The 15385-nt window shown below is 55.3% G+C and overlaps 1 protein-coding gene and 1 long non-coding RNA gene across 3 annotated transcripts in view; one reads left to right on the top strand and one right to left on the bottom strand.

Moving 5' to 3' along the window:
* Positions 1-15385, bottom strand: part of HSPG2 (heparan sulfate proteoglycan 2) — a 98362-nt gene that overhangs the window by 64288 nt on the left and 18689 nt on the right. For both annotated transcript variants that reach the window (XM_041767581.1, XM_041767582.1), the window contains exons 2-3: positions 622-757; positions 3-47 (exon numbers count right to left, since the gene is read on the bottom strand). In XM_041767581.1, coding sequence (XP_041623515.1) covers positions 3-47; positions 622-757 — 181 coding nt within the window. The remainder of the gene's footprint in view (positions 1-2; positions 48-621; positions 758-15385) is intronic.
* On the top strand, positions 4989-7649 carry LOC121497855. Its single transcript, XR_005989545.1, has 3 exons — positions 4989-5098; positions 5736-5817; positions 7329-7649. It is a non-coding gene; the product is annotated as an uncharacterized LOC121497855 (long non-coding RNA).

The following is a 15385-nucleotide window of genomic DNA, read 5'->3' as shown; positions in this document are numbered from 1 at the left end:
ACCCATCTGAAAGTCCCCGCTGCCCAGGTCTCCACTCCCCAGGCCATCTGCAAGCAGAAGAGAGATTTAGGCAGCAATAAGTATTTGTTGAGTATCTGCTGGGAGTTGGGTGCTATTCGGGGCACCTGGCACATGGTGGGCAAGGTCATAAAGCAGAGAACTGTCGCCTCCCCCCAAGCCTAAGGAGGCTGGCTTGTAAAAGACAGCTCGGAAGCCTCCATTGGAGAGGGTGTGGGCCAAGGCCACACACTCTAGGGACTTGACTGTCTGCCCTTGGTGGGGCAGGAGGGGCCCGGTCACACTGGCCACCAGGTGAGGCCAGGACGGGGTGCAGAAAGGGGCGGTAACTGTCCCCTACCGTGCCTTGTCTGCCATCTCCCGGACGTCGGTCCTAACCACCTGTGCTATGAGGACACAGCAGTGGCAGAGGAGTGGTCAGCATCCCAGGGTCGCATGGGTTGCAAACAGAGGATCTTGGAGTCATTGGGACCACGGCCTAGGATGGCCATCTCTTGAGGCATCCCCTGGGGCAAGCTTCCTGGAGCCTCTTTAAGGACCAGTGGGAAGAATCCTATACCCCCTTACCTCTTCCACTCCCTACTACCAGAACCCTCTGCTCACCTCCAGAGGCATCGTCCGCCAGCAAGTCCTCGTCATCAGAGAGGTCTGAGTAGCTCCAGCCAGCCCGGCCCACTGTGACTGTCTCCGCATCCTCGGGCAGAGACAAGCCATCATACGCCCGCAGCCCGTGGGTCACCTGTGGGAGTTCACACAGCCGATGGTCACAATCTCCAGCCCCTTGCCCAAACCAGGACCCCTCCCCTCACTACAAGGGGGACCCAGAGTCCCACCCCAAATCCCTGTAGTGGTTAAGTCAGATGTGGTCTGGCTAAGAGAGTCAGGCTGGGGCTGAACCACTATTTTGACTCCATTTCCCCAAAGCCCCATTAGCCCCTGGAGGCCTCAGAGACCAACCCTGAAAATTCACGGAGTCTGAATGAATCCTCAAATGAACAGAGAATAAAATTAAAATCACTTTGGTAAATGATGACAGACTTCTCTTCCTCTGGAGAAGGCAAAGGTTGTCCAAGACATGAGGCAGTATCTACTCACTATCATATGGGGACATGGGCAGGTACAGGGTGACCTGGGCCAGCAAAGATTGGGGGACACAGGGCAGGAAGGGCAGCCAGGGTCAGCATGGACAGGGTGAGTCCACCAAAGCTGCTGTCTCTAATGACAGCTTCCCACCGGGCCATCTTGGCCACCCCTCTCTGCCTTTGTCTGGCTTCCAAAGCTCCAAGCCACAGGAAATACATTCCAGCCATGTTGGACAACTAGCTCTGGCACTTGTGGCCACACTGACAAGCTCATCTGTGCACACAGCAGAGGGGGTGGAGCCCAGGAGCTGGCCTGGATGGGGGCAGGACAGGCGTGGTGTCAACTCTGCATGACCTCGGGCTGATGCTGAGCCCAGCACAAGTTCCACCCCAGGCTCCCACTCCACAGAGGGCCTGCTGAGACCCCGCGCCCTGCAGGCCAGGGCAGAAGGGCCCCAGTGGCCAGGTCGGGGGATGGGTGGTGAACACCTCCCTCCCCTTCGACAAGATCAAGATGTTTCCAAAGGAGTTTTATCAGATAACCCAGAGGAAAACACCAACCCGGGGGGAACCCCGGGGAACCGAGGGAACCCCAGAGCCCCTAAGCACAGTGCGCATGGATTTGCTGTGGCCCCGTAGTGCCGTCCAGCCCCAGATAACCTGGCCTGAGTGTCTCAGGCCCTGCCCTGGCCTCAGCCCTCTCTGGGGAGCCCAGCCCAGCCAGAAGGAAACGGTCTCGCTTTTGAAAACCAGACCCAGCCCTCCCTGGCTAGACAAGGTGATGGCAGCAGGAAAGAGGCCCAAGGAGGAGAAGAAAAACAATGAGACGGCCAGTCTCTCCCCTCGCTACACCGCCCAGCTTCACCCAGTCCACAACCCTGGGAGCCTCTGGCCATTTCTCGTGCCAGTCCCTCCACTGGAATGCCCTTCCTCCCTTTGTTTTTCTGGCTAAATCACCCTCCAAAACTCAGCTAAGTGTCACCTCTTCTAACTGCTCAGGAAGAAAAAGGCACAAGTTACTGATATTCACAACGACACGGCTGAGGTCCAATCACACACGATGAGTGAAAGACGCCAGACACAGAAGGCTGCATACTGTGTGACCCCACTGATACGAAACTCTGGGGAGTGGCATGGGACAGTGTTCGACAGTGACAGAAATGTCACTAGTTGCCTGGGACCAGGGATAGGGTAGGCTGACCCGGCAGGGACACCAGAGAACCTCTTGGAGTGACAGTTCCCTGGGTATATACATGTCATGATTGAACTGTAAACTTAAAATGGGTACATTTTATTGTATGTGATTTGCACGTCAAGAAAGAGGACTAAAAAGAAAATCTAAATTAAATTAAATTAAATTAAATTAAATTAAATTAAATTAAATTAAAAAGAAAGACAATGTTCTCTGGGGGACCTTCTCCTGACCCTTGGCCGTCACAGTGCCCTCTGTGCCCAGGCTGGGTTCTGGGCACTCCTGGGTCCACACTCTAATCACCTGTATCTCCACTAGAGTGGAAGCATCCTAAAGGCAGGGATGGTGATTAAGTCACCTCTACCCTCTCAGCAACCCATGTTCAATAAGTACTTGAATGAATGAATTGAGTGAATGGTCAAAAATGCTATCACCCATATAATCTAGCTGCTTCCTGAACTCGATTTGCTTTGCAGGTACCACCTGCCCCTCCATAGTCTACATGCCACCTCCCTCCTAGGCTGGGAGCTCCGGGGGCAGGGACTGGCTGCCATTTGGTCACCTTTGTGTCTGCAGGGCTACCAAGCCAAGGTCTGCATTGCCTGCAACTTACCCCCTGCCGTGGCCTAATGCCCCTTCCCCTCCCATCCATGGGCAAACCCCCCTTCCTGTTCCTTTTCCTTCCCCACCCTCTCTCTGCACAAAGGCAAAGGCCCACCCCATTCCTAAGTGGCCAGTGGACTTCTGGGCCATGCCCACAGGGTCTGTATCCAGGCGAGAACTTTAGGCTCCCCAGGAGCTGATGAGAAATACAGATTCCTGGGTCCCTTCTCATCCAGGTGGGAGGGATGCAGTGGCATGTGCTCAGAGAACTCTGACACTTGCTAGCTAAGAACCACAAGATCAGTCCCTAAGAGGGGTTCTACTCCTTTCCCTGCTGCAGGTAGAGGGCAATGTTTCCACTGGGTGGGAGGGAGTTCCAGAGCAGGCCCTGAGTGACCTAAGGAAAGTGCGAGGCTAAGACTGGCAGAGGGGCACAACATAGGGGCTGATGGGGTTAGAGGGGCAGGCTTGCATCCTCCCAACCTGCGGAGGCTCTCCTCTGTGTCACTGCCACTCCCTCCTCCTCCCCGTGCAAGCCAGGCCATGGGGCATAGGGATTCCCAGCACCCCCTAGACACGGATGTCTGGAAAGGAAAACTCTGGTGGTGAGTAAGGTCCAGAGAGCTTCTCCCAGGCCTGGAGCCGGTGGGGGGAGGTGGTGGTGTCGGGACTGGACAGGAAATAGCAAAGTGAGACTCAACTTGGAAAAAATGTCAGGAACACACATCTGCAGTGAGAAGGGTGGGAGAATCCAGAGCACGTCGGCCCGGATAGAAGACCTCCCACCCCAGGGGCTCAAGGGAATGGGCCCTTCCACATGCCAGCCTGCCCTTGCTTACAGCCCCCTCCCCACGGCCCAAGGCCCTGGGGTCAGATCAGGGCCTGTAGCGAGGGCCAACCCAGCAAGGCCAGAGACTTCGTTTGTGAAAAGCTGAAGATCAAAAGGTTCTAGCAGCTGTATTTCACATCTGGGAGGGGAGATGGAGCCAGACCGGAAAGAGGCTCCCAGAAAGAGCCCAAAGGAGCCTGAGACTTGACCATAGAAGGGAACTCTGATTCAGATCTGGAAAGTCCGGTATCTACTTGGAATAGAAAGAACTAACATTTATTGAGCACTTGCTATATAAGCCAGGCACCCCTTTAAGAATTTTTATGAATGCTAACCCAGGTTACAGGCAGGGATGGGGACATGGAGCAGGCAGGTCATCTGCCTGAAGATCTAGCAGGTGGCAGAGCTGGGATTTGACCTCTCTGGTCATTCAGTTCTAATGTCTAAGCTTTTGCCACTGAGTCGGAACCGGCTGAGGTCACTGAGAGTCACTCCGCAAAACCATTTAACCGCAGTGCCGTTTCACAGTCTACAGAGCATTTCCTCAATCTTGGTGTCATTGGACCTTGACAACGACCCCCTGAGGTGGCTGAGCAGGTGTGAAAGGCCCCCTTTCACAGAGAAGGGAATAGCACCTCGCTTTCCCCATGTAACTTGCCCAAGGATCACAGGTGAGTGGCAGAGAGCCAGGATAGACCCAGGACCTCTGGGTTCTGCGCCTGCTGACCAGGAAAGAGGCAGGGCTGAGGCCGAGCCTCCAGGCTGGCCTTGAGGCCTAAGCAAGGGGGCAGGGCCAGAACGTCCAGGGCTGGCTGGTTCCCATCCCCAATCCAAGTAGCTCCCAGGATGGCCCTTGGATGCCTGAGCTGCCAGCGGCCTGAGCCCGTGCAGTGTGTGCCTAACGTCCCAAGGAGGGCCACTGGTGGCTCCAAGGTCAAAGGCAGAAATAGAACCCAGGTTTCCTGCCCTCCAGCCATCTCCGGCAATGAGAAAGCCCGGCTTCCTCCCAGAGGAACGCAGTACTCAGGCAGGCGTTGGAGCCGGATGGCGGGGCCAAAGAGGAAGGGTCCAGAAGGCAGACCCGGGCCAGAAAGGAAGGAGCCAAGCAGAGAGGGGGATTTTCCAGACCTGGCAGGTTCCTGATGGGGGAAGTGGAAGCAGCTGACTCATACAAGGCAAGGCCAAAGGACTGTTTTTTCAAGCACTGGGAACAATTGCTTGGGGCAGGGGTGTGGGCACAGTGGCCCCTCATTGGGGGGTGGGAGGGTGGGGGTGGAGGGGACCCAGACAGGCGGGATACCAGACAGACAGGGAACTTCTGGGAGACAGCTCCTTGAGGCTGGGTTGTATCGCCACTGGAGACGGGAACAGAAGGTAGAGAAAGTTTGGGGTACAGGGGGAGGTGCAGCTATGGATATAGGATATCAGGTCTGGGGTTTTTGAAGGATTTCTTAAGTGAGGATCGTGGGTCTTGCACAGGGCATGTGTGCAGGTAAGAGTTTCCTGTGCTGCTAAAATCAAAGCTGTAGGAAAGTGGCAGGAGGGTGAGGACAACAAGGATGGGCCGATGCCACGGAGGGCTTTCTTCGGGCCGTGTCCTTGTCCTCAGCACTGTGTGGACCACCTCGATTAATCCTCGTAGCAACTGGGGGGCAGGTGAGGTGGGGGTGCCACTGCAGGGCTATTAACCCTCGTCTGTAGCAAGGGAAATGCAAAGAGCTCTGAAAACTGAGAGTGTTTTCTTTTTTAAAATGAGTTTATAACAAGCTCATTTGGTGCCAAGTCCTGACCTGAACTGACAGGAAGCTATTAACATCCTATTTACTCCACTTAGGGGTGAGGAGTTGTATGTTTTGCTGCAGCAATATTACTGTGTTTCATTAGGGGCGTTGCCCCAGACTCCACCGAGTGTTCTCATGTGCTCTATTGTAACCTTTCTCCTATCTGGAAACTTCTGGATTCCAAAGCAGCTTCGCGGGTTTCAAGGTGCATTATCATTTCCATTTTGCAGACGAGAAGAGGGAGATCACAGAGATCACCGTGTGAACGAAGTTGAAGGCGTGTAAGGAGCCCAGCTTGATGCCTTATATACTGTAAGTGCTCAGTAAGCGTTAGAATTAGTACCATGCAGGGGACACAGAGTAGAGGTGAGGGGAGGGTACCGACAACAGGTGATGTGTGGGGGTGCGGGGCATGGGCTCAGGCCCGGGGTCAGCCTCCAGGTCTGGGATGAAGGGAAGGGCCTGGCACTGCTGCCTAAGCTCTGGGCGGGCTGGTGGGGTGGCTCCCAGGTCGGGGGTGACAACAAAGTTTGGTGCCAAAGCTCAAGTTAACTGCCTGCTCTGAGGTTGACTCTGGGACCACAGGGGGACTTTGGGCTGCTGCAGAGATGTTATTCACATATGACTCGGGCCGCCGGCCCATCGCCCCCTCCTCATGGCCCAGGCCTCGGCTGAGCCCACCACTACCCCCGCAGCTGGGCAGGAAGGTCGGAACACGGTAGTCCCCAGGGTGGCTGCAGCTGCCCAGGGCAGGGCTCCAGGCATCTGGGCTGGAGTGAGCTCACTCCATCAAAATCCAGAGACTGTGTGGGGGCGGGAGACAAACGAGCCCCTGCCTGCCCACCTGCCTCCTGCCAGCACAGACTTTGCCTCAGTGTCCCTTCCCCCATCTACGGTCCCCAAATCTTCAGAGAAGACCCAGACCTCAGAAAGTTCCCACTCCCACTCTGTGACGATAGAGGCTCCCAGGGGACCCCATAACACATGCTCCCTGGTTCTGCGATAACCCAGGCCCCCAGATACAGGGTCAAGGTGCCCTGCCCCACCCCCAGACTGCCCAGTGCCCTGTCTATGGGCAGCAGACGGCAAAGGGGAAGGAATCTGTCAGGGCAGCACTTTGTTGTGCAAACTGCCAGGGGCGGGTGAGCCCGACACAAAGGCCAAAGGCCTTTAATCCCCTGGCAGGCTAAGAGGGGCGCCGGGCCGGAAAGGAGGCGGCCGCAGCCTCCTCTGGCATGCCTACGCTGCCCGTGCCACTCGGGAGGCCAGCCAGCTTCCCACACTCAAGCTTCCAAGGTGCAGGAGCTTCGCCAGCCCGCTGGCCAGAAAGAAGCATGACCCCCCAAATAAGGAGAATAGTGGAGGCACAGCAAGCGCTCACTGGACGTGGGTGCCAAGATAAGGCTCTCACCAGGCTTACCTCGTGCAAACCCATAACCCCATAAACCAGATACGGGTCCCCGGCCAACCCCGCTCCCACCATCCCCAGTTTACAGATGAGAAAAGAAGCTCAGAGAAGTGAACTCACCTCCCCGAGGTCACACAGCTAAGGCAGTGGGAATCCAGTTTGAAAGCAGGGCCCCCGCTTCTGTACTCTGCTAGCTTGGTGGCACAGCAGCCAGCAAGCCCCTGCTTCCCATCCCAAGGCCTGTGACCCGCAAAGTCTGTCCTCCAGCCAGGGCCACATCGGACCACTGAGGGAAAGCAGAGGTCTGGGGTCTCTTGTCCCAGCTCTGCCCCAAACTCACCATGTGGTCTTGGACAAGCCCCTTGGCACCCCTCCCATTTAGCAAACTGCAGTGAGACCCCACTCTATGCACTAGGCTTCCACACCAGCCATCTCTGTTGATGTGAAAATACCAGGAGGGCCGAGATTTTCGTCTGTGTTGATCATTGCTGCATCTTCAAGACAGAAAACACATACTAGGTGCTCAATTAAGACCTGCAGTCACAGACAGAATGCGAGAACGAACAAGCGAACCTGCTCAACAACCCCAAGGTGGGAATTAGCCTTTCTGACAGAAGAAGAAAATGAAGTTCAGGAAGAGAGAGTGAGGACTTGCTCAAGATCACATAGCAAAAGCTGCATTTCTGAGCCTCAGTTCCCCAGCATTAGAACTAAGGCCGGGGCCTCTGGGTGGCTCATTTGGTCAAGCATCTCCCTTTGGCTCAGGTCGTGATCTTGGGGTCCTGGAATGGAGCTCCACATCGAGCTCCCTGCTCAGCAGGGAGTCTGCTTTTCCCTCTCCCTCTCCCTCTCCCCCTGCTCATGTGTTCTCTCTCAACTAAATTTAAAAAAAAAAAAAACATTTTTTTTTAAATTATAAGGAGCACCTGAGTGGTTCAGTGATTGAGCGTCTGCCTTTGGCTCAGGTCGTGACCCTGGGGTCCTGGGATCGAGTCCCACATCGGGCTCCCTGCAGTGAGCCTGCTTCTCCCTCTGCCTGTGTCTCTGCCTCTCTATGTGGTCTCTCATGAATAAATAAATAAAATCTTTAAAAAAATTTTTAAAATAAAACTGAGACCATAATACCTTGTCCCAAGAGAAAAGGGACTCTGAATAACATCCTCCTTGAGATGGATAACACTCCCTCCACATCTCAGGTTCCTCAGTGATGAAATAGGTAGAGGTCCCTTGTTTGCCTCCTGCCCAGGGCTATTGGGAGAGGCAAGGGGAATAAGGGGTGATCTGTTTTGGAAAGGGTGACCAGAAAACTGGCTGGCCCTTTACCAGGTCGACCTGACCCTTTACCAGGTGGACCTGACATGGTCTCTACCTTCAAGGTCCCTATGCACGCAGCTGCGGTTGCACCCGAGCAGGGCTGCCACCACCACCGTCGAGCGAGAGCACTTTATGAGTCTCAGAGATGCAGCCAGTGGGGCAGAGGGCAGACTTTACTGGGACAACCCTGATTCCAGGCCGCCTTGGCCACTACCTCTCTGGGCAGCCTCAGCTTCCTCCCCAGTAAGGAAAGGATAATCAATCCCACCTTCCCTAGAAGGTTCAATTCAAGTTGCTTTGATCTTTAGTTCCCATGCACCTACTATGTGCTGGGTCCTGGGGATAAAACGGGGAAGTTAACAGACATAGAGCTCTGTGTTCCTAAGGGAGATGCAGCATGAAATACAGTGCATGGAGGACTCTACAGAAGAGGGGCGGGGGCTGGGAGGGCCCAGGGGACAGTCCCCTCAGTGACCGAGGCAGGTGGGAGTTTGGGGAAGGTTTCTCCGGGGTAAAGGACAATTCAGCTGGGTCTGAAAGACCCTCTCACCTAAGTAGGGTGGAGAAGGGGCGGAGGGCGTGCACCAGGGAGAAGGAAGGGGCACATGTGCCCAGGCCCAGAGGTGGGAAGAGGACACAGCACCATCAACGGACCAGCCCTGAATGGCTTTTTCCACCCAAAGACCAGTGTCCCTTGACTACGCTGGTGTCACGGTGCTAGTCACAGCACCCAAGTACCCTGGTCCCCCCAGAGTCCCTGCACTCTCCTCCCGCCCCACAGACACCCCAAGAATGGGCCTCCCCTGGCGGTGGATGAGCTGCCTGCCAGCCTAGACGGAAGAAGCAGGAAGTCACGGGGAAATGCCCCCGCCCCCACCCATGTGCCAGGTGCGGCCAAGGCGGTGGGGGTGGCCCAGTGGGAACGGCTTCCGGGCTGGGCCGCCCAGCAAGAAGGTCCCCAGGGCTTGAACACTATCTGCCAAGCACGGCTGGTGCCAACAGCGCCTGCGGTGTTCACGTGCCTGCCTCCTGCCTGCAGCCCGGCGTGGTTCTCAGATTCTCTGGCACCCAGGAGGCCCTGCTGCCACGGAGTGCTGGAGTGTCTGTGGGCCTTCCAGGCCCCACCGACCTGCTTGGGCCGGCCCATCCTCTCTGGGGTCGCCACCCATAGATTTCATGAATGAAGCCCCCAGCACAGTGCCAGGCCTACAGGAGGACAGGAGGGATCCCGTTCTACAAATTTTGGTTGAAATGAGACACCACTTACAACAATGACCACCTTCTGAACCTACTGGGTTAGGCCTTTCCATTAGTCTTGATTCATCAAAGGAGGAGAAGAAAAGCCCTTACGAAGGGTGACCAGGTCCTGTGTGACCTACACACATACACACACACACCTCTCCAACCTCCTCCCCTCTTGTGCTCTCCCCACTCCCTGTCACATTTATCTCAATAGTTTTCAACTACACCTCTCTCCCACCTCAGGGCCTTTGCACCTGCTGCATCCTCCACCTGGGACACTGCTCCCAGATGTGCCCACTCCTCCTCTTCTTGTTTCTGCTCAAAGGCCACCTTTACAGAGACCCACCCTGGCCATATCCCAGGTCCAGCATCTATTCACTAGCCCTGTCACTTCCCTTGTCCTGCCTCCTAGCGCCTCACCACCTACATTCTACCCACATTTACACATTTATCTGTTTATCATCAGTCACCCCCACTAGAACATCAGTGCCACAAAGGGAAGGGACTCTGTCCATTGTGCTCACTGTCATATTACCTGGCACAGAGTAGCTGCCCAAAGACACTTTTTAAGTTAATGAAGGGGTGGAGTTTATAAGTGAAGACTCGGAGTCTCAGGAAGACCACTTGCCCAGAGTCAAGAGCTGGAAAAGCCAAGACTAGGAGCCCGACCCCTCCTTGGTTCCCAAGCTCTGTACTGCCCGAGACCTCCTCCTGCCATCTCTGATGCCTGAGCCTTCAGCCAGGGGCCCATTTCTCCCATTACTGAGCAGGGACCTGCTCCCAGGGATTGGGTGGGGATCTCGGAGGTGAGCGGGGCCACAGCCCAAGCTCAAGGGCCTTGCACAAGGCAGCCCGGCCCCCAGGCCTCAGTGACCCTACTCCTGCTTGATCCCGTGGGCATCAGCAACAGGAAAAAACAGGCTGGAACGGCAGTTTGCAGCCAAGGAGGCCAGCACCCCCTGCCCCCCAGGGCTTTCCTCATCTGCTTCCTGGAGGGGGAGGAAGGGGCCGGCAGGGCCGAGCCCATGCCTGAGGACAGGCCTGGTGGAGGGGGCACAGAGCTGGAAACAAAAGGAAGGGCCCCTTCCTTTTGAAGTGTCCCACCCCCTTTCCTCATGACTAATGTCCAATCCAAGGCACAGTAACGCTGGACATGGCGGGAGGGTCCTGCAGACAAACACACCTGGGACAGGCTGGTGACACAAAGGTGAGCTGGTTCCCTAAGTCCTCAGTGTCCCGAACACCATGACGGGAGGAGGGGGCAACGATTCACTGTTTCCCAAACGTGCTTAACTTAGAACCCTTTCTTCATGCTCAGGGGACTAGGGTTCCACGGAGCACATACTGGGGGCACCCACACCGCACCTACCACCTTCCCTGGTCGAGCAGCCAACGAGCTCTGCTTCAGCGAGGCTTTGGATGTGAGATAGAGCCCGTCAGCGACACCACCGCCGTCACCACCACTGCTGCCATGGCCTCGGCCACGGCCACCACCGCTGCTACCACCGCTGGCACCACAGACACCATGGTCACAGGGGTTTTGAAAAGGGGGCTCTGAACACAGAAAGCCCCGAGGCCCCACGCAATGAAGGGCTGGTCGAGGAAAGGCAGGCCAGGTGACACCAGGGGTATCTTCTCTCCTCGGGGAGAAACACTGTCAGAGCCTGAGAAAAGCCAATCAGAAGCCGCCCCGTCCCTCCCTGCCAGCAGCCTGGCCTCTGGGGAGATGAGTCCTGTAGGAGGGGACAGAGGGCATGGCCCAGTGCCTGGTCACGCTGGACCCCGAGGACCATGCAGAAGGTCACAGGGTCCCTGCACCCATGAGAGTGGGTGGGAGCTGAGGTCTCTGCAGGGAAGTTCAGCTGTTGGCGCTCCTCCGGCGGCAAAGTGGGCTGGGAGGGACTGAGAAGGGCTTCCAGCTCTCCCCACCATCGGGGTAAGCCCCTTCCCCTCTCCAGGCTTCGGGCTCCCTCGGTTACATGAGGAAGCAGGCCTAGAACACTGCTTTCCAGGCCGTCCTCGGCGCCTCAGGGACCACTTCAGACAGCAGGTGACTGGGTGGGGGGACAGATAGAACTTGGGCCCCCTCCCCCAAATACTTGCTTCAGTGAAAACAAATCCATCTTTTTCCATTTTATATTAGGACCCTCCACATAATACATCCGGTGTGGCCCCTGGTTAGCTGGGTGCAGGCCGCTTTACCCCTCCATGCCTCTCCGTTTCTCATCTGTAAAATGGGCATGATTGTTCCTGTTAAGAGTATCTACCTCATGGGATTGTTGTAAGGATAAGACAAAAATGTAAAATCCTACAAATAGCACCAGCACCCAGTGAACGTCTGATGTTTGCTGTTATTTATCAAAATATTGCAAGATTTGGGCAGCCCCGGTGGCGCAGCAGTTTGGCGCTGCCTGCAGCCCGGGGTGTGATCGTGGAGACCTGGGATCGAGTCCCACGTCGGGCTCCCTGCATGGAGCCTACTTCTCCCTCTGCCTGTGTCTCTGCCTCTCAGTCTCTCTCTCTCTCTCTCTCTGAATAAAATAAATCTTTTTAAAAAATATTGCAAGATTTAACCAAAATACTATTATTTTGATTGGCATAAGGGTTTCACTGCTCATTAAGAAGTTTGAAAGCTCTCAACTTAAACGATCCTAAAGGTTCCTTCTGCCTTTGACATTTTAGGACACTGAAATCCCAAAACCTTAGGTTTCTAGAATTCTAGGCTATGCCTCCACCGGCAAAGAGGGCGAGGCTCGCAGAGGTAATCACGAAGTGAGATCCAAGCCTTAAGGAGTGGCCTGCAGGGAACTGCCCAGCACAGGGTTGCCGTCATCCCCATCATCATCATCATCATCATCATCATCATCATCATCATCATCATCTATTTATACTTCCCCTGACACCCTCTTCCAGAAAAACTCAAAGCTGCTTACAAAGATGCACACATAATAGCAGGAGAGAATGAAAAAAACATACGTAAGAAAAGCTCACAAGAGCAAGCTGACAGTCTGGAGGGAGGTGAGTAGATAGACAGTATGTGCTGAATTCTGGAGGTCTGGGAAAGCAACAATTCATTTGGCTCTGAGCTTTCCAGTGGCCAATGGGAGGAAGGAAACCTGACCAGTCCTTGGATTCCATGTCCCAATGAGATCAAAACAAACCCGTTGCTTAGAGGAAGCACAACTATTCCTGATACCGAGAGCAGAGAATGTCTCAAGGGCAAGGTCTGTCTGGTGCCCTTCTTCCCCCTTGCCAGTGGAGCTGACATCCCGTAGGGGTCCACGGACCGGGACCCCTTGAGGCTGAAGTCAGGGGCAGAGGCTACAGCCATTGAAAATCCAGGAGCCTGGAATGGCCGTCCAGAGCATGCCCTCAGCATCCTTGGCCTGGGCAGGATTACCCATCCCTCCCCAAACGTGAACACAGCCAGTGCCCAAAATAGCCAGAGCACCAGAGGGTGCCAGGAGGCCCCAGGCAAGGGACATGGCTAGGCCTGCCCACAGCGGAGGGCCCAGTGGGCCAATGCACACACGTCCCTGGCGCACAAAGGAGCACCTTCACTCAGGCACACAGCCCTCCTTGGGAGTCCCCCACCCACGGAGCTCCCCCGTCAGCCAGCACGTTGCTCACGCAGAACCAGGCAGCGCTCCGCCCTTCCCACAGGCAGCCTTTCCTGCAGGAGCCAAATGGAAAAGTCTGCCCAGAAACACCACCCCTGCCATATAGGAAAGACCTCCTCCTGCTCCAGGATCAGCCTCCTTCAGCATCCTCCAGGGTCCCCCCGCTGCAGGCCAAGACAATGGGGGCTATTCTGGGCTGCATGGGGTATTTAAAGCTCTGGCTGGGCCTCCTCCCTGGGGAACAAGAAGCCTTGACCTAGGCAAGACCTTCCTGAAATTGTTGCTGCCCAGACTGTGATAGCTGCATCCCAACCTCTCCTGCCAGGCCTTGAGGCCCTGAGGGATGCAGCACCAGTGTCACCTCCTCTAAGGAGCCCACGGGACCACTGCTCAAGACCCTCAGGAGAGCTGGGTCTTGGGCTCTGCTCCGCCAGTGATCTCAGCCCATTTTCTCGTCTGAAAACGTGGATAATACAGCAGTGTGTATAAAACTGCTTGGCGGCTTCTGTGGTTAAGATGAAGTTGTGTCTCCCCAGCCACCGCGTGGGATAGAATGTAAGCAAGGATGGGAATTTTGTTTGTTTTGTCTCTGCTCTTTTTCAAGCACCTGGCACACAGTAGGTACCAAATAAATATTTATTGGCTGGTATAAATATTTGTGGAATGTGTCTGTAACCCCCATGAGCCAGCCACGGTGCTGGGTGCACAGGTGGCTAACAGTCCTTGAGGATAATATTGCTAGATCTCAATTTGGGTACTTAGAACACTCCAGGCCATATGCTAAGTACTTAACATTGATTCTTTCATTTTAGTTTGCTCAATAATCCTAAGAGGTAGGTATTATTATTATTTTATAAGCAAGAAAATGAGAGTTCCGTTCCAAGCAGTTAAGGAGTTTGCCTGGAAGGGCGCCTGGTTGGCTCAGCTGGTGGAGTGTGCAACTTGTGATCTCAGGGTTGTGGGTTCAACCCCATCCTGGGTGTAGAGACTACTTAAATAAATAAATCTTAAAAAAAAAAAAAAAAAGCGCTTGCCTGGAGTCCTCAAACTACTAAGTGGCCAAGGTGATAGGCCCAGGAACCTCAAAGTCTCTATTGTCCTACACAACACGGTCTAAAGAAAGGCAATGGGGTAGGCACTGGGCCAAGAGCTGTGTGATTTCAAGCAAGTAGCTTGGCCTCTCTGGATCTGTTTTCTCTTCCGTAAAAATGGGCTCATTAATTCCTATTTCTCCATGCTAGTAGGATCAAAGGAACTCAGGGATGCAACCCTGTCCTCCGTATTAGCCCCAACCTCTCCCTAGGGGCACTGGCTGTGAAGGATGGTGGGAAGATGTCCTTCGGGAGGAGGGAGGTGCCCACTGCTGGCTCTGGAACAAAGCTCAGCAGCTGCTGACAACAGCTGGTAAGAGTTCTGGGCCTGGTCCAAGCAGGGGGAGAAGGGACGGGCTGAGAAGTCACCTCTGGCCCTTCTCTATCACCCTTCCCTGCTGACAGCTGCTGGGGCCTCGGGGGCCAAGGGCTGCACAGCACGAGGGGGTTGGGAGCAGCAGGGCTGGGGTCATCTCAGTCCTCATGCTGCCAACTGCTCAAATCCCAGGGTCCCTGGCCCTGCTGGGCCCACTGGCCAGGACTCAGGCCTCATTCCTGTAGCCCTTTACCCAGTTCCTGGGGGAAGTCTGGGCAGGGGAGGGAGGGGTTGGAGCAAAGGTCTGTGGGCCGAGGATGCCTTGCCTGAAGCCAGGGTGCCCCAGAGACCCTGGCTGGGAGGGGGGATGGGCAGGGCCGAGTGGGCAGGGGGTCCCGGGAGAGGCTTCGTGCCATTCCTGGCAAATGGCCAGGGGTTGCAGGCCCTGCAGGGAGCCTTCTTGGAGCCTGTGGACCTGGTCCTGCTCTGCCCCACCCCAGGCCCCTCTCAGCCCCACAGCCCTGCTCCTAGCACAGTGCCAACCCTTTCCAGTTCCCTGCAGCCCACGCGGCTCTCCCTCCTCTGAACTCTTGCATCCCTATAATTACGCCTGGCCATATTTTCCAAGGCGAATGTGGAGAAACAGTTTAACAAAGGATCCCTGGGCCACTTCCAGGTGTCAGAGGCAGCCTGGGAGATGTAGTTTGGATGCACAAGTATTCAAAGTCTCGGGCACGGTCACAGTTTTTCAGGAAGACTATTTTTATTTTATTCATAAATCAAAGCCATCCTAGGAAATGTGTGTTGGTCACATGCCACTCCACGGCACTTGGAGCTGACCAGACACCCTGAGCCTGGTAACTGCCTAGCTGTGTAGCCCTCGGCAAAT

The sequence above is a fragment of the Vulpes lagopus genome, chromosome 8, assembly GCF_018345385.1.
Source record: "Vulpes lagopus strain Blue_001 chromosome 8, ASM1834538v1, whole genome shotgun sequence".
Classification (NCBI taxonomy): domain Eukaryota; kingdom Metazoa; phylum Chordata; class Mammalia; order Carnivora; family Canidae; genus Vulpes; species Vulpes lagopus.
The sequence above is the reverse complement of the archived record's forward strand: the minus strand, read 5'-3'. Positions and strand labels throughout refer to the sequence as shown.